Raw genomic sequence first — 27,659 nt, forward strand, 5'->3', positions numbered from 1 at the left:
TGATAGTAAAAAATAATAATAGTTATTGATGATTTAAGTTGTCCAAGTGTAATGTTGACTTCTTTTTATTAAAAAATAATAAAAATTAAAAAAGAAATAGCATACAACGGAATTACAGAAACAAAACTTTTGAGCGCAGCGGGCTGCAGGGTTTTGGTGGAGGAGGGAGGGTTTTTGCAGCTTCCATTTCCAGCTTCACTACACATGAGATGAATCCCTGAAAAAAGTACACAGAAAAATTATGCATCATCACCGACGCTTCACCCACTTCTTCAACCTCTTTTGCACCAAGACTCCCCTGCGGACACTGCCCACTATAACCCCTTCCATGCACCTGCACCAACACCACCGCGCCCTTTCATTTTCTCCGCTGCACCGGCATCCACCTGATCCCACCCCCTCCCTCTTCAAGGACGACCCAATCGCATTCCTCTCCAACTCCTGGGTCGACAACTTCCGCCACCCCAACGCCACCGTCACCAACCTCTCCCCTTCCTTCCGCCGCCTCGACCTCTGGCTCCTCGCCTACCAGAAGGTCGTCGCCGACGACACCGGCTCCTACCTTCCCCGCTCCTCCGTCCCCTCCTCCGCCCTCAACGACCTCCTCTCCCTCCGTAACGCCGTCCTTGACCGCCGATTCCGATGGGGCCAGCGCCTCAAGTTCTTCATCAAGTCCCCCAAAGACACCACCGATTATGAATCCCTATCGAAGAGGAAAATTAAAGCCATATTAACCACCACACAACCGACCCCTTTTCAGGACAAGATTGTTCAGGAGGTGTTGCTTATGATCTTGGAGCCAATTTATGAGGCTCGGTTTTCTAGCAAGAGTTTTGCCTTTCGCCCCGGTAGGACTCCTCACACTGTGTTGAGGGTTATTAGGAGGAGTTTTGCGGGGTATTTATGGTATATGAAAGGTGATTTGAGTACCCTTTTGGATGGAATGAAGGTTGGAATGGTGGTCGGTGCTGTGATGAGGGATGTGAGGGATAAGCTTGTGGTTGATTTGATAAAGGACGCATTAGTTACTCCTGTCGTGAAGACCGAGGTTGAGAAGCCCCAGAAGAAGAAGAAGAGGAAGTACCAGAAGAAGAGGGTGTTGGCTGAGGATGAGCCTAAGCCTGATCCTTATTGGTTGGATACATTCTTCGGGTTTGCGCCCGAGGAGGCCGAGAAGGTTCCTAATTGGGGGCATTGTGGGATTCTTAGCCCGCTTCTGGTTAATGTTTGTTTGGATGAATTGGATAAGTGGATGGAAGGGAAGATTAAGGAGTTTTATGTTCCTTCTAAGAGTGATGTTATATGGAATAGCCCTGAAGGGGAGGCGGAGCAGGGTAACACGTCTTGGCCGGAGTTTGTGCCTACAAGTGGACCAGATAAGACAAGGAAGATGGATTATATAAGATATGGTGGTCATATCTTGGTTGGTGTTAGAGGGCCTAGGGCTGATGCAGCCTCGCTGAGGAAGCAGTTGATTGAGTTTTGTGATCAGAAGTACATGCTCAAGCTCGACAATGAGAGCCTTCCCATAGAACATATAACTAAAGGTATAATGTTTCTTGACCATGTGTTGTGTAGGAGAGTTGTTTATCCGACTCTTAGGTACACTGCCACCGGCGGTAAGATCATAAGTGAGAAGGGTGTAGGAACCCTTCTGTCAGTCACGGCGAGCTTGAAGCAATGCATCAAGCAGTTTAGAAAGTTGAACTTTCTCAAGGGAGATAGGGATCCAGATCCCCAACCTTGCTTTAGAATGTTCCACGCTACTCAAGCTCATACAAATGCTCAAATGAACAAGTTTTTGGGCACCATGGCTGAGTGGTATAGGTATGCAGATAATAGGAAAAAGATTGTGAACTTCTGCTCTTACATCGTGAGGGGCTCGCTTGCAAAGCTATATGCTGCAAAATACAAGCTCAGGTCACGAGCAAAAGTATACAAAATCGGTGCACGTAACCTGAGCCGCCCATTGAAGGAGAAGAAAGGGCAGTCTCCTGAGTATCAGAATTTGCTAAGGATGGGCCTTGCCGAGTCAATCGATGGGCTCAAATATACAAGGTTGTCTCTTGTACCGGAGGCAGATTATACTCCATTCCCTAGTAACTGGAGACCGGATCATGAAAAATCATTGCTGGAATATATAAAACTAGAGGATCCAAAGACATTGGAGGAGCAACAAAGCAGCATAAGGGAACAAGGTCTTGTTTCGCCACAAGATTACATTTCAATGCTTGTTTGGAATTACAAAAGGAGTACTCTTCCTAGGGATCAGCTCTCCTTTGTTAAGAGCGACGAAAGTACGGTGGGAAATCAACAGTTGTTGGTTGGCTCGAACCAGGATGAAGATGACCGCAAAAGCAATGAGGAAGAAAATGATGAAAATATGGATGCAGCACAAATGTAACAAAAGGTTTGTAATGTACTCACAAATCAATATTTTAGTTTAGCTTATGCTTTCTTTGATTACCCATACGTTCTTTCAATATATATTGGACATGCCGAGAGTTTGAGTCTTATTTTTGTTTCCTGCTATAATTTACATTACAAATTGACAATATTTTTAGCTACTGCCTCTCTCCGTTTGGTGCTAGTGATGGTATAACATACTTATGTATTGTTATGTTTGCCACTTTAATAAACTGTAGGATACTACCATGATCACTATCAATAAACCAATCTTTAGTCCAACTATGAGTTGTTGGCTACATGGAATTCTATTATGCTGTTCATCATAAACTCATGAATCACTACGTATTGTAGTTGTACACTGGACTTTCGAGTTTTGCGTCTCCTTCTTGTCATGTTAGCAGCATTGTCAGAATATCTGTTTGACTCAATTTTTGGTATTCTTGTAGAAAAAGTATAGGAACCAACGTTTAAGTAGTTAATATTAGCCATTTTTTTTCTTTATTGAAAAATTATTTTTTAACCCTCATTTTTGGAATATTTAGGGTTGGGGGTTAGAATTTAAGATTTAGGATTTAGAATTTCGAATTTAAGATTAAAAAAATAGCAGATATTAGCCGAAGAAAGTTGACAACTTAGTTAAACTTATTCTTATAACTTACTCATCAATGCCAAATGTTTTACCTGGCCTCTTACTTCAACAGTTCAACCTGTCTGAATGTCCAATAAACCCATCTTTCTTGTTTCAGGTTGATCTCTTCTTTCACCTTCTCACCGTTGATGCTTGCCTGACAAAGGATTAAACAAGAGTGAGGAGTTCTTTCGCGCTGGTATGACTTGGTACTCTGCCTGTGAAGTTCCAACACTGTGAGGATGAAGATAAAAATTTAATCACTTAGAAACACACAAAATCTTTCAGCATGCTGTTGTGGACTGCTTTTTTTAACGAGACCAGTCGATGGAGTATGCAACTTTCTGTGCAAGAACCATGTTGCTTTTTTTAACGAGACCGGAGGAAGGAGTATGCAACTTTCTGTGCAAGGACCATGTTCCTTATACGGGTAGATGCAAGTGATAAGGATACAGGAATTGAGCTGCAAAAGAATCGGTTGAAATACATGATAAAATTTTCTTGAAGTTGGTCATTTGTTCATATGTATTAGTCTTAAATTTTGGGTGTCTTCAACTCCTACTAGGAAGCAGAAGCATTACATATTTTGTTTTCATTAATTCCACCAAAAAATGGGGAAAGGTTGAGATAGCAAATTAGCAGTTTCACTTGGCTCTCAAATCATCAAGAAATTTTGAACACATTGTTTGTTAATATAACTTTAAAAAATAGAAGATAGTGGAACAAAAATAGTATGTGTTGGATCTGGGGCTACACAAATTTGCTTCTTTAATTCTTGTGAATTTTGGGATACACCAAAGCCTTGGATTAAGTTCTAAATTTCAATGGTGTGAGTAGAGGTAATGAAATCTGAACTTACTTACAAGCTCCTCACACCCTTTCCCAATGAGAAATCAAAATATTCAATCTCTTAACAAATTTGCTCAATGCCTGGCTACCTAAATCCTAGTAGTTGATGTCCGTAATTGTCTGATATTCCTTACAAAGTCTTGAATAAGAAAATTGAAATAAAGAGATCAATCACTAGTTCATGAGCAATATTTGTGATCCAATACATTGATGAATGAGAAAATAAATAAGACTAAGCCGAGAAGTATCCCAAGTTAGTTCTCTAGCTACCCTCTTCAATAAGCTCCAATGAATTGTGCTTCACCTGTCAATAATGTAAACAAAGGGTCAAAGGTTCCTACATTATGCATATGATGAAGCATTATAGATAAATCACAGTCACAAATGTACCTATTAAATATAAGCTGATAATTAGTGTCACCAAAATAGTAAATATACAAGCCCTCACACTAGCAACACTTGAGGTTGACCTACATACAACATAGGCAGTTTCATCAAATGAAATGAGAGTTATTCAATGACCAATGGATCAGTGAGGATCCCCAACATTCATAGGGAGTTGATCCACAGATTTGAACCATGTCCTAGCAAGCTTGCCGCTAAAACCATAGTCGCCAAAAAGGGCATCGGTCACGCCTTGGCCTTCAGTGCCCGGTAACCATGCTGCCACCAATGCGTCTATAGAAGAAACGTACGGTTCTATCACAATAGGTCTACCAGAAACAATGATAACCACACACTTAACATTCCCACAGACATTGTTGATTATATTTGGACCAGGATCCGTCATTGTCAATGTGGTGCTGTCACCAGCAGTCTCGGCGTAAGGAAGCTCACCAACAGCTACAATAGCATAATCAAAGTTGTTGGACTTTACAAATTCGCTATCCGGGTTCTCACGAAATACAACTTCAGTGCTTGGATCAACTGCTGATTTTATGGCACTAAGAATGGTTGTTCCTGTTTATGGAAAAGAAAAAGACTTTAAACTGTTTCTGGTTCCTCGGATGAGCCAAAACTTTTAGACATATCTTTAGTCGCTTACCGCTTGTGTCCATGTTGCCACTAAATCCTTGCCATTTGATTGTCCACCCGCCACATTGGTAACCCAAATTGTCAGCATGTGTACCAGCAACTAGAATTTTGGGAACATTCTTTGAAAGAGGCAGAAGTGGAGCACTTCCATTTTTCCCATTCTTAAGCAGCACAAGAGATTTTCTCACAGCTTCCCTTGCAAGATCCCTGTGTCCCTAGATACACAACAGGATCTTATCATTACAGAATATACATGCTTTTGTTGCCAAGTTTGTTACAACAAACTCCAATTTATGGTTGGGATGGTTTGAACTCTCACCTGACTTCCAAGCTGGTCGACTAAACTGAAATCGGCTAGAGGATTTTCAAAAAGACCCATGGTAAACTTGACAAGCAAAATTCTCGCCACAGCATCATCAATTCGGTCCATTGGAATGACATTGTTCTTGACCAAGAGATTAAGATCCTGAATGAACTCATCAAACTTGTACGGGACCATCACCTATAAGAGTAGTTAACAGAAAGAATGAGTTCTATAACTGGAATAACCCCAGAGCAGAAATTTAGTACTGCTGACAATTTGACCATAAAGAACAGACTAACCATATCAACACCGGCTTGAATGGAAGCTTGGACAGAGTACGTGTAGTTTGAATCCGGTGGCGATGTGATTTTGTCGATACCTTGCCAATCAGAGATGACAAATCCCTGATAAATAAAATAAACAAAAAAAATATTTAGTTAGTAAGCATCATGGGAATTGACGATGACATAAAAATGCAGTGTTAAGCAAATCAACAATAGAACATTCCTGATAATAGCACTATCATGCAAGATACACCTATTGCAATGTGTGTCAAATAGACTTCTCAAGGCTTCAAATCCAATATAAATTTTATAATAGATAAATAGAAGAAAGTAATAATCTAATATTGTTACTAGTAGATTGAAGATATTTCATATGCCTCCTCAAATAAGCATGACAGAAATATCAAATGGCGATTGAAATTTTCAAAGAAAAATGACATGAAAACATCTCAATGTGGATATAACAAATGATGATAAACACAACTAAGGCTTAAAAGTAGAAGGTTTAATATCAGTGAATGCTACACAATGTAACTTAATTATGTTGCTTTCCCAGATTTTTTTCTATCCATAATAGAGATATACAAGACAATATAGTAGTAGTGAAATTCACAAAAAAAGATTAGAAAGTAATCAGATCACCTTAAACTTAAGGGTGTTCTTTAGGAAGCCAGTGACTAGATCACGATTTGCATGCATCTTTACCCCGTTCCAACTGGAGTACGAAACCATCACTGTCGAGACCCCTTTGATAATGGAATCAGAATAGGCAGGCATATGAAGGCTAAGCAATCCATGCCAGTCAATCACAGTGTTGTTCTCATTAACTCCCTTGGTTGTACCGCCATCTCCAACAAAGTGCTTAGCACAAGCAGCTACCTTTGTCCTGCAAGGAATGTATAAACTTAATGAATGATAGAGGGAAAACAAATGAAAATTTTATTCATGCAACTACATCAAATACAACAACATCATATAATCCTGATTTTGCCTTCTTTTTCCACTCCTCGTTACTTGTTGCGTCCTAATCATCTTGCTTGATGTTAAAAAACAGTTCCATTAATATCTATAACCATGGCTGATTTGAACTCTGGAGCATTACCAAAACTATGCTCACTACTCTCAAGAACATCCTAAAAAGACTTTATTATCTAAATTAAGGTGAGATTATGAATGAGTATCAATTATTCAGAACCACATGGCTACCACAATGACAGATACAACACATCAACAACTTGCAGATACAGAGACAGAGACATACGATGGCTCTTTCGACACAACGTATAAGATTATTTCAAACATTAATTTCTTAAAGTTGAAACTTATTAGTTAATTATCACATTACAACATTAGTGATGCATAAGCACTAAACATGAAAATTATATAACTATGTACCATAATTCACCACCAGGCAAGGACAAAATTTTAGGAAATATGTTCATAAACACTTGAGGACAAATAAGGAAACACAGTCTTTCTTTTAAATGGATTTACTACGATTAATTTCTTACTTGCCACCAACATATGGAAATCCCTTCTTGGCATTGGCAGGGAGACTTCCTTGTAGACCAGGTATTATCTCTGTCATTTGTTCCACAATTTTAGGATCCTCACTGTAGCTTTCATAACACCGACCCCATCTTGGATCTCTACAAACCTACAAATAGTGTTCCAGAAGTTAAGTTATCAAAGGAAGAAATGTGAACACATTACGCCTAACAAGAATTTTTCCTACACAAGTTTATCATTAGACTCTTGCTTTTTATTTACCGCAATACATGGAGCAAAGACATAAGGAATTCCCGTCGCTCTGACTTCGAGAGCGGTTGCAGCTCCAATCTTTTGGGAAAGGTCAGGATCTCTGTTAGTCAAAGATTATTAGAACAGACAAGCGGTGGATGAACTAAATAAAGCATATAAGCAACCTAATGCATCAATAAAACACCATTAAGATTACAAACACAATGTTATTGACTTCTAAACCAAAGTATATTTCAGGCTAAATTCATTGATATCATAAGCAAATTTGTTTTAGTACCATCATTGCACAAGAATGATAGTTTGCTCATTGTGGCAACAAGATCCTTGAACCAGGTAAATCATTAAATATCAAGTTAAGTGCGAAAGTTCTATCGAAAGTTGTCTTGTAACATGCTGACAAATACACAATCAAAATCTCAACTTGCCTGGTACATCCAAGTCCAACATTATGGGGAAATATGGTAGCATTATAGACATTGTTGTGGCCATGAACAGCATCAATCCCATACATCATTGGAATACCCAATCGACTTGCCAGAGACCCTTTCTGAAATTCATTTATCATGTTAACCCAATCTTGAGCAGTAGCTTTTGGAAGTGGTTCACTTCCACCGCCACTTAATACACTCCCTGCAAGCAATTAAAAGAACCAGTTAATTGATAGTTCCTTAATAATGTCATCACTTCCTTTAATTTTGGAAACTTGCCTTTTTTTTTGTGAAGATCTTTTGTTAAAAAAAAGGCTAAAAAAATCCCAAAGTTTATCATTCACTAAAAAGATCAAACAGGAATAAAGGGGGCAGAGATCAAAGTGAAGTACAAGGCAAAGGAAGAAAATGTCAGAAAATCGGCAACTTTCTGATTTTTCAGGCTTCCCTTCCCCGCCAATAGAATCAGCATGCCATTTCTCATTTTGGTAATAAGTCCAGAGAGAGATTCTTAAGTATTCATATTTACAAGTAAATGCAGAAATGTTAACATCTATTATAAAATCTATAAAGAAATTGTCATGTTTAGTGAACTAAAATGTGAAAGAATGAAGACACTAAGTAACAAACACAGAAAAATTCCCTCAACATAAGTGACAAAAGTATGTATATGAATAGATATTGATATTGAAATTGTATGTTGCAATGTGATTGGATATGGGAGTGGGAAATTGGTGGAAATCACGGGAATGGAAGTTTATGAAAATAGGCCACATCATTCTAAAAATTTCCCAACCTATAAACAAGACAAGGAAATTATGTCATGCGAATATTTCCAAGACAGGACACAATCACCAACAAATCATATGGTTTAAAACATTCATTAAAAAAACATTCAAATACAATACTCATAAGAGGGGGGAAAACAAGCAATAAAACACTTTCCAAATATGCCCTTTAACTAGTTCTTACTTCTTACCAATGAAACTGTTTTTCATGACCTCAGCATTAGCAACACTCCTATCAATTTGAACCATTTGGCCAATCTTCTCCTCAAGAGTCATTCGATCAAGTAAGTCCTTAACACGAACTGCAACTGGTTGCTTTGGATCTTTGTACTTCATATACTCTCCTCCTTGTGCTTGTGCTTCACCAATTGAAACCAACCAACAACAACAACATAGCCACAAAGAAACCAGAAAACGAATCAATGCCCTATTCATCTTGTGAATTTCCCAGCTCTAGCTTCTTCACCTGCAGAAGCTGTCACAAGAGAGAAACAAACCAAATAAAGATTCAGTTATTATTATTATATTTGTTTATACCCCACTTGGATTCTAAGGGAAAAATGAAACGGGAACAGAGAAAGAAAAGCATATCCAATGAAATGGGTAGAAGAAAACTAAACCTCAATTACTTGAAGCAGCAGTTTTTTTTTTTTTGGATTATTTTAAGAAAAAAAGGAAATGTGAAAAAGGGTACATACAAAGTAGATAACCAATCAAAGATCAATCACACTTGTTCAAATTTGCAGCAGAAAATAGTTTCTACATAATAAAGGAACAATCAAAAGAAACAGCAATAACAGCACACTTTGAAGTTAAGTAGGTATGAGGGAAGATGTGTGTGTGTGTGTGAGAGAGAGAGAGAGAGAGAGAGAGAGAGAGAGAGAGAGAGAGAGAGAAAGCTCACAAGGAATGCAAAAATGGAGTCTTTTTATGAAAAAGTTTCAACTTTTGACGGAATGGTGAAATGGGGTGCTAAGAAAAAAAGCAAGAAACGGCAGAGTAGAGAGTGGAGAAGGTGAAAGGCGTGAGTGGGAGACACTTAACACTATTTGCGTCTGTGTTTGACGGTTTTATTTTTGTCTGTGAAATTTTGGAGGTTACTTTACTTAGCTGAGACTCAGAATAAGAATCACTTAAGAGGAAGAAAAAAAAAAAAAAAGTGATTGGCAATGGCGATGGTGATGGGAGTTGAGACATCATGTGGGTACGGGAAACTAGGATTAAAGGTCATTTTTTTTTCTTTTAATGAAATGTTTGAACAGTCACATAGTTATAAGTGTTTCATTATTTGAACATCAAAATCATCTGGATCATGAAATGACCCCATGATCTAAAAGTAACGACTTTTTAATATTTTGATGATCGTTATAGAATTTAAGTATTTAACTCTTATGCATTATGAGTGTGAAGTCACTTTATATTTACTTCCAATCAATCAAATTCTACCGAGTAAATGCTGAAATTCATTTTTAAGAGAGTAAAATATTTTTTTGTGTTTAATATTTGGAGTAAGTCCTAAACTTATTTCTAACGTTTTAATCGTTTTATTTAAGTCCTAACGTTTCAAAATTGACTCAATGTTGTCCTATCATTAGGGAGTATGTTAACAGAATTGATGACAGGACAAAATTAAGACGATTTTGAAACGTTAGGAACTTAAATAGAACAAAAACGTTATCTTTCAATTATATTTATTTTTTACTGTATATAATATTCAATTATTTTTTAATCACATCAGTAAATTACACTTAATCACACTACTTTCATTCTAAATAATTTTTTTATATTTTTATATTAACTTATAACTTTAAGTATAAAATTATAAAAAAATAAATTTATTTAGAATGAAAATAATGTAATTAAGTGTAATTTATTTAGATGTGATTAAAAAATAATTGAATATTATGTATAGTAAAAAAATTGATATTATTAAATGATAAAATTAAAATTTATTTATATATATAGTTTTTGTACCTAACGTTTTAATCGTCTTAAGTTCTTAACGTTTTAAAATTGACTCAATGTTATCCTGCCATCAGGAGATTCGTTAACAGAATTGACGGTGGACAAAATTGAGATGATTTTGAAACGTTAGAGACTTAAATAGTACGAAAACGTTGTTTGAATGAGTTTTTTAAAAAAAAATTGAATTTTTTTAAATTAAAAAAAATAAAAGTAATTTTATGTTGGAATATCTCATACAAAAAGATATTTTTATTTATCAATTATGTGCTTATTTGAGTACTATTAAATTGATGAAAAAAGATATTTTTCAGTGAAAAAATTATTTTTTTTTATTTTTAGCGTGTTTGATAAATTTTTAATAGTAAAAATAAAAATATTAGAAAAATAAAAATATATTTTTCTAGAAGCTATAATTTACATTTTTTTTCTTAAAAAAGATATTTTTTACATAATAAATAAACAAAAAAATATTTTTATATTGTTATACCCAAACATAGTTGATAAATAAAAAAATTTTCTTTCATGAGATATCCAAACATAAGTTACTTTTACTTTTTTTAATATCTTTTAAAAAATAACTAAAAAAATATTTTCTTATAAACTCACTCAAATAAGTTTCTTATATGTTAAGATACAACAATATAAAAGTATTGATTTATTTATTTATTATCTAAAAAATATCCTTTTTTTAGAGAAAAAATCTTTTAAAAAAAATGTAAGTCAGTTTAGATGGACTTTTGAAAAAAATACTTATTTTTGTTATTTTTTTAGTAGACAAAAATTATTTTGCATTTAGATAGGCTTTTTTAAAAAAATTTCAAGTGTTAAAAATGTCTTTTGTTTTTTATTTTTTTAAAAGTAAGCTATTATTAGCATTTAGAAAAAGTAAATAATTTTATTTTTTAATAAAAGTACTTTTTTAAAAGAAATATCTAAATAAGTTTTAAATTGAATAAAAATATTTTATTAAAAAAAGCTAATTCAAACCAACACGTAAATTATAACTTCTCAAAAAAGATATTTTTTTATTTTTCTAGTATTTTTATTATTAAAAATTTGTCAACTACACTTAAAAAAAAACTATTAAAACGAAATATTTTTCATCAATTTAATAACACTCAAACAATCACTTTATAATAAATTACTTTATGTTAAATGGCTGATTTTAAAAGTGAGAGAGAGTAATCCATCTTGAACATAATTTCCTATAAATTAATTAAGAATCTTGATAACAAGTGTATTCAGAAATAAAAAAATGTACTGAATATATATTTTTAAAAAGTACTCTTTAATTATATCCATAAATTAATAGGTACCGGTGATTTCATGTTATTTTCTAAATTTGACAGCCAGAAAATTTAAAAATAAAAATATCACACTGTAAGTGCAGTGAAGAAAAATTAAGACATATAGTTGAAGATCTTTCAAATTCTAATAGTGTTCTTAAGTTTGCAAAAAATGTATAAAAAGTCCATGAACTTGATTAAAATCTTAATTATTCAACTTCTCTAATATCATCAATTGTTAGGTGAAGTACTTATTACTAGACAATAGTATAATTAAACCTTATTTTCTTACATTTATCTTTTTTAAGATTGTATCTAGCTAGTAACATTGCTACAACAAGAAATTGATTTCAAAATAACTTTGATTACCCACATAAATCTGAGTTAGAATGAATAGCTTTACACTTGCCTAAACCCTTGACTTCTTTTGTGGTTTTAGTCCTGAAAAGTTCTTTTGTTGTGAAGCACTAATAGCTTTATTTAGTTGATCCATAAACATAGACAAACAAATCGGGAAAAGGCAGATTCTTTAAGACAAAAAAATAAGGGCCATATTTTTGTCAAAAGGTTACTCTTGAAGAAAAATAAAACAAAGATAAGGATTATGATATGATATCATGTAAAAGATTTGGATGGCTACTGTGGTGGGATACCATAATCAAAAGTATAGAACATGCAAAGTATATATATATCTTCGTTAATGAACAAAAAATTACTAGCTTTTCTGTTGAAATTTTAGTTAGAGAATCGGATTCTCCCTTATTTTCATTCCAACATTTCATTATTTTGTTCAGAGTTCACCCTTTTCTGACCTTTGTTTGGCAGTAGGCTCACACTATTCATTTATTTGTTATGGATTATGAATTCTTAAATCACAACAAATTTCTAAAACTATATGCCATGTAATGCTTAAATGTTTGAACTGACAATTGGATTGTTTGCATTTTAAATTATTAACAATTTCAAAGTTGCTTTTATATTAATAATATTCACGATTTATATTATTATTTTATTAGTTTTTGGCTTTTCTTTAAATAAAAATAGTTGCATCACACACCTAAATTGTAAAAAACAAGGCAAAATTATAAATTATTTGTGTGTCTGTGATAACCAAAAAGAGAAGAGGGAGGAGGGAGTTTCTCGTGCCGTTGTACTCTATGCCAACCGAAACATATATCTATCGAGCAATGCTAGGGGCCAGCAACTTTTGTGATTGTTAGCCATCAACTAGCCATAAAAGATGATTTGATGGTGTGAGATTGGTGTGAGAATTCATCCAATGGCTCACCTTTCTCTGCTGGTTACATACTGGCCAAAATTCAATAGAATTGCTGGCCCCCTAGACTTTTCCATATCTATAATCTATGTGTCGTATTATAAGGTTATTTTTTTTGTGGTTATGAAAGTAAAAATAGTGATATATTTTAATATTATAATTTTTGGTATTTTTTAAAATTGTGAAAAGTATATTAGAGAGTTCGATTTCTATACCTCAAATTTTTTATTTTTTATTTTTAGCACAAATCAGATGGTCCGATTTGTGTACCTCTAATAAATTAAACGGTCTAATTTTTACTTTTCTAATTAACCGATTCTATATTTGAGAATAACACCCCAACAATCCACATTTTTAAAAAACACCATTACTACTCTAATATTAAAAATAGAGTAAATATCCCATCCGTCCCTAATAATTACCTTAAAAGGACTACAAGGCTCTTGACACAAAAAAATACCCAATTCGATTATTGCTCTTTTTTTTTTGGACTGATTAGTCTCTGTGCCAAAAAAAAACAACATTAATTTTTTTTGGTTTGGCACAGGAGCTAATCAGTCCCATAAAAATAAAGCTCAAGAGTCGAGTTAAGTATTTTTTTTTTGTCAAAAATTTCATTATTTTTTGAGGTAATTATCATAGATTGTTTAAAATTTTTCCTCTTAAAAATAAAAAGTTCAGCAACGTGAAGAGCTTTATGAGATTACTAGCACGAAGGTAAGACAGTGTACGGGATCATTGTTTTTTCAAAATTTTCAAATAAAAAATATTAGAATATAGAAATGCATATGTTATATTAATATTCAAATAATAAAAAAAATTATTACTATGTTAAATATTAAAATAGAATCACAGGATATAACAATTATTTAGATTAGAAAATAGTTAAGTATTTTTTCATGATTAAGATTTGATATCAAAATCAAAATTATTCCTATTTTTTTTATTAAAATCATCTTCAACGTTCAAAAGTGCTTTAAAATCATCATTCTCACATAAAATATTAATTATATGATCATTTTGTCCTTGATAAAATATTCTTTTCTACCCACTAACCAGTTCCACTATCATCTTTATCTGTTCATTACCATCATCATTACAAAAGTCCCTCCCTCCTCCAAACCTCTCAAAAGCTACTGCAATAACAACAAATCACATAACACTATTTTTTTCTGTACTTTGTACCAAGACAAATCAAATACACAATATTTTTCTCTGCAATAACAAAACACAAAAGCTACTAGAAGTTGATGGAGAACTTCCCCTCAAAACAAATTCTAGAACACCCAACACCAACTTCTCCTCACCCATGGAGCACTAAAGCCGATGGCTTTACTCTTGCTGGAGTCCTCCTAGAAACAACCGGATTTGATACTTAATGCGTGTGCCTTCGAAGAAGCAGAACAGAGAGAATCAAAATGCAGAAGGGGGGAAGAGAAAGAGAGGAATCTGAGAAGGAGAAGAGGTTTAGCAAGACGATGTTGGCGACGAGCAAGACCATCGTTGTCGTTGTCGAACTAAGAAGAAGGGAATGGCGAGAGAGAGAGGCCGAGTTTGAAGGGAAAGTTTGGATATGAATTTTGGCTTTCTTCGAGACATTGTTATTGAAACCGTACCATCAAAGACTGCAATCTTTAGTGACGACAACAAGTGCGAAAGAGTTGATGGACCTTGGCGGTGGCGACGAGCTCAGAAAATGAAAGAGAAAGAAAGAGAGAGAAAGGGGTAGGGTAAGACTGGAGATCTTGATGCCGAGCTCCTCAATGTTCTCCGGTACAACGACGGCAACTAGGGGACGGAGGTGAGTGGCATGGTGGGAGAGTGAGCGGTGGTTGTTGTGGAAAGGGAAGTGAAGGGAGGGTTTGGTGAAATTGAAGGGTTTTTTAAATTGGGAATTTGAGGGTGAAAAGTGATGAGTTAAACGAAAGTAGAAGATGAAGAAGAATTTAAGGTTAAGGGTATTTTAGTAAGAAAACTAAGAAAATGATGATTTTATAATGTTTTTGAACATTAAGGATATTTTAATAAAAAAAAGATCGGAAATAATTTTGATTTTAACCACAAACCTTAGGACCGAAAAATGTACTTAACCCTTAATATTATAACTTAAAAAAACACCATGCTAATTTGATTGTTAATATAAACGAAGGAAAAAGATAACCAAAGACTTCACATTTTTTACAACTATTCATACCATAAAACAAAAATACCTAGATTAACTAACAACTTCACATACTATACATATTTTAAGTTTTTTAGTATGAAGAAGTCTAGGTTCTAAAATGTAATATCTACCTCAAAAGTACTATCACAAAGTTTCAAATCCCCTAAATCATTATCTTCTAGTTACATAAACTCGAATTAAATTATCTTCTTTAGAAACCATCTCAAAAACACAGAAATATGTGGTTTTAAGTTTATGCATTTTCATAAAATCTTTTCACTTAGGACCAATTTTATATTTCTGTTCTCTGTTTTTACTTTTCAGTACATTCATTCTAAAGCTTTTAGTATTCTTTGAGGGTTTAACAACCAACTTTCACTGCTTTGATCCTCCAGTATAAAGTAGTAATTTAGCAAAGTGATACGAGATATATTGTGTAAAAAAAATAATTAGTCTATAAAAAATAAAGTAACAAATAATTATGAAATTACAGTTATAAAAACTTACAAATCAATCAGTTTTGATGTCATATTTAGTTAAGGTCATGTAGTCATATAGAACGATATATCTGTTTAACAATTATTTTTTTAGTATGATTTCAATGATAATTTATAAAAAAATATCAAACTAAAATGACAACAATGAAAATTGTAAAATGATGTTATCCATAATATCCCAAAATACAAAGTAGTTCCTTTATTCAATACACTTTGCTTGTAACATACTTATCTATCAATGATTTTATAAAAACAATGATAAAATCAAGAACATATATAACATCATATTATGGAATTAAATCAGAAAAAATCAACATATTCTTTGTTTTTTTTTTGTTGATGTGTTTTTCACGATTCTTTCATTTGTATTTTTTTTCTATAATCCCTGGAAATTAAATTAAAAATTAAATGTTCAATAAAAGAATATAATATGCATAATGAAACTCAGTATACCAACTCAACCTTTAGAAATCTGGTGGCTGACTTAAAGATAAAGTACCAATTCATATCGGTAGAACATCCTTAAGCCAATGGCCAAGGTGAAGCTGCTAACAAAGCCATACTGGCGGGTTGAAGTGCCGATTGCAAAAAGCAAAAGGAGCATGGGCAGACGAGCTCCCTCAAGTTCTATGGGCATATCGGACAACTCCTCATTCCACAACAGGGGAGTCACCTTTCCGACTTGCTTACGGAATAGAAGCCATGATCCCTATAGAAATTGTTGAAGAATCACCTAAGGTTATATTATACAATGAAAGAGCCAATACCCGTGCACAAAAAGAAGAACTCGATCTGCTTCCAGAAGTTCGAGAACGAGCTCGGATTAGAGAAGAGGCATTAAAACAAAAGATGACCTTAAGGTACAACTAAAAGGTTATCAAAAGAAGCTTCATCACCAATGACCTCATGCTGATCTGAAATGATATCAGAGTTCAGAAGCTAGGCGAAAGGAAGCTAGCAGCAAATTGGAAGGGACCTTACAAAATTGATGAAATCTTAGAAAAAAGTTACTATAAAATGTTCGACTTCCAAACACGGGAGCTCCCGAGGTCATGGCATGAGAGTAACCTAAAGAAATACTATAGTTAGGAGGTAAGCTTTGTTTCTTGGTGTACACTTTTTTCAACCTTAAGATTTTTTTTTCCTAATGAAGGATTTTTTCTAAAGGGGGAGGGGTGTTTTAACGAGGCACCAAAGCAAGGGTTAAGGGTATTTAAACCCTTAGTAAGTAGGCTTATGTAAGGAATTTTTCGGATATTCATGAAATTCTCACTTTTCTTCTAAAGGTTTCTATTAAAAGCGCATTAATTTAAGCTCGACAAACCGCAAAAATCATTGTCCAACCTAAAATGGTCGACAAGATGAAGCGACGAGAAATTAAACAAATTAATGTAAGAAGTTATATAAACAACTCGTGAAAATTGACCTCAATTATAAGGCAGATAAAAATGAAGTGTAGAAGTAACTTAGCAAAGTCCGGCTGCATGAAGTCAAAATCTAAAAAGGAAATCCATACAAATAAGTCCATTATTTGAGTTTCAACAAAGAAACAGCGTTCAAAAAGACATTAAGATACAACCAAAAATATTAAGGTGTACCAATTTCGTCTTCCTAACAAAAACTTAACCCACTTATCAGAGGGGAAGAAAAGCTCTTTAACGATCGAAAGTAGCTTGAATACAAAAAAAGTTGTTAGAAATACAACTATAACTGAAATAAAATGTTCAAAGAGCTACTAGCTACAAAAATAAAATGTTCAAAGACCCACAAGTCGGGCCATCTCAAACATAACCAGATAAAAGGAAAAACTATGAAGTAAAGCTAAATAACGGATTAAGGGCTTCCCCGATATTGGCATCTTCACATCGGACACGAGGGGTAGGAGGATGCACCGAGATCGGGACAACAGGGAGACCCGATGGCAAAGAAGGGGTTTCAGCATTTACGACCTTAGGCCGAACCTCTGGAATCCGGGAAGCTTGTCCAGCTTGAGACTTTGGGTCACGCACAAGATCCTCCTCATCATCCTCCGGGGTCGGGACGATCTTCCCATCAACTACTATATTGTCTTGACTAAATAAGGAGAGGTCGACCCCAAGAGCCAGGACCTGAACTTGAGTCTTCAAATTTTCAAACACTTCATCCATCCCAGTAACCACAGATCCTTGGAGAGAAGCATATTCCTCCCTAACAGTCTTCAATTCCTCTTGAAGGTCTAGTTTCTCTCCATAGACCCGAGTATAACTTTCCTCCGTCCTCTTCTTTATTCTTTTTGCCATAGTCGCAGAAGCCTCAACAGCCTTTACCCGAGCCCGAGCTGTCTCCAGGTCGGATTTCAGTCTGACCTTCTCTTCCTCCAACTAATCTTTTAACACCTTTAGCCTTTCCACTTCGGCTCGGACAGCTTCAAGAAAACTTTGTGTGGCATTAATATGAGTCTTTCTCAACTCCTTAGACAAAGAAGTACACACTCCCGCCAGTCGAATGCCGTTGCGGGTCATAAGGTTGAAATGGTTTTGAATAGCCACATCATCCATACTGATGCGGCTATGAGGAAGGATATTCCTTTCGCTCCAAGCAAATCTGTCAAATCCTTTATCGTAAATACTTACCTCCTCAGAAGTATTTTGTTTCTTGAGACGAAGTCCTGAAGAAGACGAAGAAGATAGAGCAACAAGACTCTCTAGAGGAGGGTCAAGAGGGATCATACGACTTCTTAGGGTAGGAATGATCTTCTTTTGAGTTGAAGAATTTGAATTCGACTTCTTAGGGGAAGATTGGGAGGAATTTCCCCCGGCTTTTTTGTCCTGAAGACCTCGGGCTACTACCATCTTATGAGTTTGGCGCAAATGTTTCATCGCCTCATTTTTAGGAGCCATGGTCTCTGCAAAACAAAGACAAGCACATGAGAAAAAACAGAAAACAATTAAAGAGTCATAAAAGTTAAAGGTCGGGAAACTACCTAGCTCAGACCGAAACTGACTATGGTCTCCTAAGAATCTTTTGGTGTCCAAGTGACGAGCCTGGCCCCACTCTTCCAACACGTTCACAAAACTTCTTTCAATCTCATATAAGTCATCTACTTCATACCTAGCTATTATCGGTTTCTCCTCTCAATACAACGAGAAAGAAGACTCATTATTGTCATCTAAAAAGAAAGGCTGTGCACCCTCAACTGCTCAGATTTTAAAGAAATAATTTTTAAAGTCATGAAAAGAGTCATCAAAAATAGAAAAAAATTTTCTACCTTAAACGGCGCAAAAAGAAAACCAGGAAGACTTCCCTTTCGACGACCGGGCTTGGTCAACATAAAATGGTGAAAAAAGATCTTAGTAGAAGGTTGGACATCAAGCTCCCGACATAAAGCTGGAAGATTTTCAAGAAAGCCCAAGAGTTCGGATGAAGTTGAGAAGGGGCCATATTACAAGCCCAAAGAATATTTGTCTCAAAATTAGTAAAGGGGAGTGAGATGCCTAATTTGAAGAATCAGTCATAGGCATGGAAAAAGGACGCTTCGACTTATCTAAAGGAGGGAAACATACTCTTTATTCGGATCGGGTACTATCAACTCGTAATTCCTCTCGTCCTTTCTATTGTCGCATATCCTATGATGCCTATAGAAAACATCAATATACTCTTTATCTAACATGGGGACACAAGAAAGAACCGGAGTATCTACCCAATTTAAGAGACCAAGGGAAAATTTGGTAGACATATTGAGAACAATAGAGCACAATATAAAAGCTACACCTACAAATGCAGAATAAAAAGTCGTTACTAAAAAGAGCTCGGACGTTGTCCAAAATAGGTCGGGCAAAAACAAATAAAACCAATCAACTCAGTTTCCAAGCTCTTCTACATACAGAAAGCATCAAAATGGTGTCTCTCCAGTAACGACATCATCACATAGTAGCGACACCATTGAGGGCAATACGACAACAAACAACAAAATAATTACAGTTATAGTTCTACAAAATCTCAGAAATTCCCAAATAACCAACAGCGATTCAATCAACAAAAAGTGATTTCAAAAGAAGTTTTCAGACAAAACGGCGGTAGTCAACGACTTTCTCAAAAAAAAAAGTTTCAAAGAAAATAACTAAGACTGCCGCCGAAATCCAAATATCAACAAACAAAGAGCCCATTGTTAACATTACTATTCGAAATCCATTCAAGATAGCCACACCTTTATGAAATGTTGGAAGGAAGAGGGGCGCGTCAAAGCCGCAAATCACTAACATTCCTCTCCACAAGGCAAGATCTTCAAAAGATGAAGAAATCTTTGAATTAACAGAGACCAAAAAAAGAAAGATTCTTGCGAAGACGCTTTTATAAGAGACAAGGGAGAAAATGACCTCTTAACTCCTCTTTAAAAACGTGTGCGGATCCCAAAAAAATTGCCGTGCAACATCCGCCTTGCAATAAAGGAAGCAACGTTCAAATTTTTGAAAAACACGTCGAGTACCCAACGTCAAAGCCAAGGCCACGAGTTGTTTGAGCTCGACCTCTTGAAAGCTCAGGACTCAAACAGGGAAACTGTTCATACCCTGTCCCAAACAAATAAAGCGAGGCCTAACAAGGATAAGGGATCCAATTCATAAAGGAGGCCCACTCGGCCTCTTTAAAGAGGTCGGACGTGCCAACAAAGGACCGGTTTACTTCTCCAAGTGAGTTAATCATCTCCTTGAATCTCTCATACTATTGCTATCTCCCCTAAAAGATAGACTCCAACAAATTCGCAAGATAAGGGGAATAGTTATCCACCAATGAAGGTGGAACTACTCTAACAAAGGTGGTTGACACTCTACTACAAATATCTTGACACCCTTCAGATATAATTTACGTTCTAATCTATTAAAAACCTGCCGAAAGCCCTTACTGATTTAAGTATCAGAGTCTTTTGCAGGTACTACGCCTACCTCCTCACGAGGAACTCGGATGGCGGCACTTCAGTGTAAAAAAAAGTCGAATGCTGCCTCATAAGAAATTTTTGGATCACATGTTCGGATCCAAATCAACATTTTAAGTAATTTACATTAATGTTAATAATGAAGGAATAATTAAGAAAGATTTAAAAAATAGAATTCTGAGATTGACTCAGGTACACATTAGACTTAATAATAGAGATTAATTGAAAAAGATAAAAAGAGAAAAATAATAAGAAGATTGAATTGACGGATATATCACATGTTGTTTACTTTTTTTTTCTCCATTTTCGCTGTTAACTACAAAAATATGAAAAAAATTTATATTTTACTAGAAATGTGTGTGAAAAATTGAGAATAAATAATTTAAGGGTGCGTTTAATTTATATTTATATTTTTTATTTTTATTTTTAGTATTTTTTATTTGCAAAAATTTATGAAAAAAATACGAGATAAAAATAAAAAGCAAGATTTATTATATTTATTGTTCTGTTTTTTTTTCATAATAAATGAAATAATAATTTTCTTAAAGAAGGATTATTAGATGGAGGCCAAAGTAGTTGAAAATGAAAATTATTGAAACTATATATTGAGTGTGTATTCCTCTTTTTATTTATTAATGCATAATATTATCTACGTACAACTTCTTTTATTTTTTAAATTAGTAAAACAAACCCTTAGCTTTAAACATTTTAAACCTTGATTGATAGATCTACTGGGATACTCTGTTCATGCCTAAAAACATTTTCAGGATCCACTTTTCTCTTTATTTTCACAAGACTTTTGAAGTTATTAATTCCGTAATACACGTTACCCCATGCAGCTGCCTCTGTAAAGTTTGTGGCATTCTTCTTGTTCACTCCCAAATCTAGATCTCTGTAGTTCACATATGCTGCCCTGCTTTGAGTATCCACAGGAGGGGTCATGTACTTGTAAATCTCCCTAATCCAATCTAAATGCTTTGATACATCCTCAGATGCATTATGCCACGAAGTTAAGTATTCAACCAGATAATAGTATTCTAATCTATAAAAAAATGGCGAATCATAAACACTGTGATCCAACAATGCTCCACCCAATGGGTTCTAAATTAGTAAGGGATCATCTTCTTGAAGCAACCTTTTTGATAACTCTTTAAATGCGCCTACTTGACCTGAAAAAATATCTGACTTGCCTTTGAAGTAGTTTTGGAATGTTGATTTTCCTTGAAGCAGGACATTAGGGTTTGTATCATTAGGGTAGCCAGCAATATAGAGCACAGATTTGATCCAACTCATTTCCAAACAATCTTTTTCCGTCAAACCTAACTTTGGGAAGTTCTGTTGCATAACTTTGAGGAGTCTATTTGCATCACCTTCGTTTGTTGTAAAAATACAAATACAAACATTAAATACAATACAATTTGATGTTTTATATTAGATATATAACTATTAATATATTTTACCTTATATTTTAAACTTTTAAAATAAGTAGTATCATGATACGGGATCAAAACTTTTATGACTTAAAAATTTAGAGTTCAACTCTTCTTTATTTTAAAAGATTCAGAATTTTAGTATAAGATTGGAAAAAAAAAAGAAAAGAGACAATTTATACTTTAAGTGTTAAAAAATTTTTTTCCTATCTAAGATATGCTAGATATATAATATTTTATCTAACAATTTTCAATTATCAACTTCACGTGAAATTAAATGCACTTGAATTTTCATCTTATAGAAAACATTGAAATGGGGATGCATTGCACATTTTAAAGAGACTCACCGAGAAAGAGGGCATTGTAGGAGGTTGAGATGGTTCTCCCAGTTTTGTTGGCAGCACTAACTGGTTGAAAGATGACTCTTATGAAAAGATCATTGTCAATAACGGATGGAGCCACATCTTGCCACTGGTTAAAAATTTCTTCTGCGCCTTGTTCTGTTGTCTTGCTAACTGTAAACACGGTCACAGATTTTGGCACAGGAACAAGCTTTATCTTCCACCAAAGAATGATCCCGAAGTTTCCACCTCCACCTCCTCTAATGGCCCAAAATGGGATTTCTCCCATGGTTTCCCTGTCAAGTAATCTACCTTTGGCATCAACTAGTTTTGCGTCGAGGACGTTGTCGGCTGCAAGCCCATACTTCCTTGCCAAGGTTCCGAATCCACCTCCCGCAATGTGCCCTCCAACACCTATGCTTGTGCATATGCCTCCAGGGAATCCATGAACTGCACTTTTTTCTGATATTCTATAATAAACTTCTCCGATTGTGGCTCCGGCTTGAACCCAGGCACTATTATCTGTTATGTTTACATTGATTGTACGAAGCTTAGCCAAATCAATGATTATGAAAGGAGTTTCAATCTCAGAAACATATGAGACTCCTTCATAGTCATGGCCGCCACTTCGTATTCTCATGTGAATACCCAATTTGTTTGAGCAAATAACTGCAGCTTGGACATGTGATTCATTCAAAGGTGTGAATATAAACTCTGGTTTTGGCGTTGAAGGTGTCAAATACCTTAGGTTTTGTGCTGTGGAATCAAGAGGGCTAGTAAATAATGATTCGTTTTTTCTCGTGATAATTATTGTAGAAAATTGTGTTGGATTACCTGAAAAATATGAGCTTAGACATTGGGTAAAATTTTCTTCGATTGAAGCTGAATCTATCAATAAAACTGATAACAAAAGCACTATAATTGACAAGTATGAAGAACTTGGTGATGATACCATGGTTTTATGATCGAACATCTCAGATGTTATGTCTATGATTCTAATTCTAATATATAGTACAACGTAAGTACCAATTCATAGAATTAATGAAATAATTTTAAATAAAAGAATAAACAAAACTATTCTCTTAAAGTCTTATTATAAAATAATAAATTATTTCTTTATTTGAAAATTAGAAAGATATTTAATAGAATTGACTAAAAGGATATAATATATATGACGAATCATATCCTCACTTTAGAACGTGTTAATTGAGTAGAATCATCACAGAACAAAATTCAAATTTGATTGAATTAAGCATTCAATCATATCGCTTTAATTAATTATAGTATATATTCATACTAATTATTTAGTAATAAATCACAATAGATTTACCTTCGTAACTTTTTATGTTTTTATTTCTTTTTTATCACTATAAAACTAATAACTATATAATTTTTATACACTTTTTTTTATTTTTTGTTTTTATTCTTCTTTTAGTTATTAATTTTATTTATTTTATTTCACAATTTCGTATATATGCTCAAATTATGCGACTTATTTTTTAAAACAAAGATGGTTCTATTGAAAAATATTATTTTAAATAATTTTATTGAAGTTAAAAATTAAAAGAAAGATAATGAAAAAATTATATTATAATTTGACTATTTTTTATTTGTATTTAATATTTATAATTATTATTTTTTTGTTAATGTTAATGAATTTTATTTTTTTTTAAAAAAGAAAAGAGTCAAGCGGGCTAGCCCACCAATCTGTCATAAAGCAAGGTAGGCTAGCATTTTAAATCCATTTTAGTTGGCAGAGCGGGCCGACCTGTCCCATGTATTGTGCGGGCCGAGATGAGCCGGAGCAGGTTAGAGCGGGTCGGCTCGCTTTGACACCCCTAAACAAAGGAGGTTGACATTCTACTTATCTACTACAAATACCTTGACACTTCACAGCAGGTATAATTTAAGTAACTCTCGAAACAGATGTGTTAAGATCTTTTTTGTTTTTTGTTTTTTTTTTTTACTAAAATTATGAGTGAGACTCGAATTCGCGATATATAAGATTTGTTTTTAAAAAAATTGATTTTGAATTTGATGTACATTAGTGTTAATAATGAGGGAATAATTAAGAAAGATTTTAAAATAGAATTCTGAAATTGACTCAGATGCACATTAGAATTAATAATGGGAATTAATTGAAAAAGATAAAAGGAGAAAAAGAATGAGAAGATTGGATTGATAAATATATAAGAAGTTTGTTACTTTATTTTTTTTATTTTTCGCTGTTAACAACTACAAAAATATGAAAAAATTTCTATATTTTACTGGAACGGTGTATGTAAAAAATTGAGAATAAATAATTTAAGAGTGCGTTTAATTTGTATTTTTATTTTTTTTCGGTTTTAGTATTTTCTGGTTATAAAAATTTATAAAAAAAACACGAAATAAAAATAAAAAGCAAGATTTTAGTATATTCGTTGTTCTCTTTTTTCTTCATAATAAATGGAATAACTTTTAATTTTCTTAAAGAAGGATTAGTAGATGGAGACCAAAGTAGTTGGAAATGAAAATTATTGGGACTATATATTGAGTGTGTATTCCTCTTTTTATTTATTAATGCATAGTATTATGTATGTATAACTTTTTTTATTTTTTAAAATAGTAAAACAAACCCTTGAAACATTTTAAACCTTGATCGATAGATCTATTGGGATACTCTGTTCATGCCTAAAAATATTTTCAGGATCCACTTTTTTCTTTATTTTCACAAGACTTTTAAAGTTAACTCCGTAATATACGTTACCCCATGCTGCTGCTTCTTTAAAGTTTGTGGCATTCTTCTTGTTCACTCCCAAATCCAGATCTCTATAGTTCACATATGCTACCCTTCTTTGGTCATCCACAGCAGGGGTCATGTACTTGTAAATCTCCCTGATCCAATCTAAATGTTTTGATACATCCTCAGATGCATTATGCCACAAAGTTAAGTACTCAACCATATAATAGAAATCTGATCTAAAAGGAAATGGCGTATCATAAAAATTGAAATCCCACATTGCTCCACCCAATGGGTTCCAAATCATTAAGGGATTATCTTCTTGAAGCAACCTTCTTGATAACTCTTGAAACGCGCCTACTGGAGTTGTAAAAATATCTGACTTGCCTTTGAAGTAGTTTTGGAATGTTGATTTTCCTTGAAGCAAGACATTAGGGTTTGTATCATTAGGGTAGCCAGCAATATAGAGCACAGATTTGATCCAACTCATTTCCAAGCAATCTTTTTCCGTCAAACCTAACTCTGGAAAGTCCTTTTGCATAACTTTGAGGAGTCTATTTGTATCACCTACGTTTGTTATAAAAATACAAATACAAACATTAAATACAATATAATTTGATGTTTTATATTAAATATATAACTATTTATATATTTTACCTTATATTTTAAACTTTTAGAGTAAGTAGTATCATGATACTAGATCAAAATTTTTGTGACTTAAAAATTTAGATTTCAACTCTTTTTATTCTAAAAGATACAGAATTTCAGTATAAGATTGAAAAAAAAAGAGATAGTTTACACTTTAAGTGTTAAAATAAAATCTCTCCTATATAAAATATGCTAGATATATAACGATTTGTCTAACAGTTTTTAATTATCAACTTCACCTGTAGTTGATTGCATATGAATTTTCATTTTATAGAAAACATTGAAATGGGGATGCATTGCACATTTTAAAGAGACTCACCGAGAAAGAGGGCATTATAGGAAGTTGAGATGATTCTCCCAGTTTTATTGGCAGCACTAACTGGTTGAAAGATGACTCTTATGAAAAGATCTTTGTCAAAAAGGCCTGGAGCCACCTCTTGCCACTGGTTAAAAATGTCTTCTGCGCCTTGTTCTGTTGTCTTGCTAACTGTAAACACGGTCACAGATTTTGGCACAGGAACAAGCTTTATCTTCCACCAAAGAATGATCCCAAAGTTTCCACCTCCACCTCCTCTAATGGCCCAAAATGGGATTTCTCCCATGGCTTCCTTGTCAAGTAATCTACCATTGGCATCAACTAGTTTTGCGTCGAGGACGTTGTCGGCTGCAAGCCCATACTTCCTCGCCAAGGCTCCGAATCCACCTCCCGCAATGTGCCCTCCAACACCTATGCTTGTGCATATGCCTCCAGGGAATCCATGAACCTCACTTTTCTCTGATATTCTATAATAAACTTCTCCGATCGTGGCTCCAGCTTGAACCCAGGCACTATTATCTGTTATGTTTACATTGATTGTACGAAGCTTAGCCAAATCAATGATTATGAAAGGAGTTTCAATCTCAGAAACATATGAGACTCCTTCATAGTCATGCCCGCCACTTCGTATTCTCATGTGAATACCCAATTTGTTTGAACAAATAACTGCAGCTTGGATATGTGATTCATTCAAAGGTGTGAATATAAACTCTGGTTTTGGCGTTGAAGGTGTCAAATACCTTAGGTTTTGTGCTGTGGAATCAAGAGTGCTAGTGAATAATGATTCGTTTTTTCTAGTGATAATTATTGTAGAAAACTGTTTTGGATTGCTTGAAAAATATGAGCTTAGACATTGGATAAAATTTTCTTCGATTGAAGCTGAATCTATCAATAAAACTGATAACAAAAGCACTATAATTGACAAGTATGAAGAACTTGGTGATGGCACCATGGTTTTATGATCGAACATGTCAGATGTTATGTCTATGATTCTAATTCTAATATATAGTACAACGTAAGTACCAATTCATAGAATTAATGATATAATTTTAAATAAAAGAATAAACAAAACTATTCTCTTAAAGTCTTATTATAAAATAATTATTTCTTTATCTAAAAATTAGAAAGATATTTAATAGAATTGATGACTAAAAGGATATATACGACGAATCATATCTCCACTTTAGAACGTGTTAATTGAGTAGAATCATCACAAACAAAATTCAAATTTTATTGAATTAAGCATTCAATCATATATATATTCATACTAATTATTTAGTAATAAATCACAATAGATTTACCTTCGTAACTTTTGTTTTTATTTCTTAACCAAGTCGATGTCTATCTCTTTTTTATTAAGTTTCCAAGTAAAATAATATTAGTATTCAAATGATAATAAATTATTTTAATTTGCTAAGACCCATTATATTGTTCACTAAATAATAGTAAGATGTTATCAAAACCTGTGAACAATTTAAAGACAGGAACAATCTTATATATTATTAAAAATAATTTGGCTAGGTAAGCAATTAAAATATGGGTCAACTCCATCCAACTATAATATGGACTCTAACAAAAGGTCCAATTAAATGAAAAAAAAAACACCTTTTTCAATTCTTATT

The 27,659-nt window shown here is 33.9% G+C and overlaps 3 protein-coding genes, 1 long non-coding RNA gene and 1 pseudogene across 4 annotated transcripts; 1 reads left to right on the plus strand and 4 right to left on the minus strand.

Moving 5' to 3' along the window:
- Positions 1-143: 143 nt before the first annotated feature.
- LOC107483143 (nuclear intron maturase 2, mitochondrial) lies at positions 144-4,109 on the plus strand. The gene is made up of 2 exons (XM_016103765.3): positions 144-2,410; positions 3,156-4,109. The coding sequence occupies exon 1, from the start codon at positions 242-244 to the stop codon at positions 2,402-2,404; it is 2,163 nt and encodes a 720-aa protein (XP_015959251.1). The 5' UTR covers positions 144-241; the 3' UTR covers positions 2,405-2,410; positions 3,156-4,109.
- LOC127746572 (uncharacterized) lies at positions 3,774-4,412 on the minus strand. Its single transcript, XR_008008307.1, has 2 exons — positions 4,277-4,412; positions 3,774-4,190 (listed from the first exon to the last, which is right to left on the minus strand). It is a non-coding gene; the product is annotated as an uncharacterized LOC127746572 (long non-coding RNA).
- Positions 4,413-4,415: 3 nt separating this feature from the next.
- LOC107483144 (uncharacterized) lies at positions 4,416-9,630 on the minus strand. Its single transcript, XM_016103766.3, has 10 exons — positions 9,391-9,630; positions 8,678-8,961; positions 7,696-7,900; positions 7,280-7,370; positions 7,021-7,166; positions 6,152-6,395; positions 5,525-5,629; positions 5,241-5,423; positions 4,932-5,136; positions 4,416-4,846 (listed from the first exon to the last, which is right to left on the minus strand). The coding sequence occupies exons 2-10, from the start codon at positions 8,919-8,921 to the stop codon at positions 4,416-4,418; spliced, it is 1,854 nt and encodes a 617-aa protein (XP_015959252.1). The 5' UTR covers positions 8,922-8,961; positions 9,391-9,630.
- Positions 9,631-21,251: 11,621 nt separating this feature from the next.
- On the minus strand, positions 21,252-23,309 carry LOC107483141 (berberine bridge enzyme-like 13; annotated as a pseudogene).
- Positions 23,310-24,981: 1,672 nt separating this feature from the next.
- Positions 24,982-26,989, minus strand: LOC107483135 (berberine bridge enzyme-like 13). The gene is made up of 2 exons (XM_016103757.3): positions 26,041-26,989; positions 24,982-25,640 (listed from the first exon to the last, which is right to left on the minus strand). Exons 1-2 carry the CDS (start codon positions 26,987-26,989, stop codon positions 24,982-24,984), a joined length of 1,608 nt encoding a protein of 535 aa, XP_015959243.1.
- Between the last annotated feature and the right edge of the window lie 670 nt (positions 26,990-27,659).

Source organism: Arachis duranensis, chromosome 4 (assembly GCF_000817695.3).
Source record: "Arachis duranensis cultivar V14167 chromosome 4, aradu.V14167.gnm2.J7QH, whole genome shotgun sequence".
NCBI lineage: Eukaryota > Viridiplantae > Streptophyta > Magnoliopsida > Fabales > Fabaceae > Arachis > Arachis duranensis.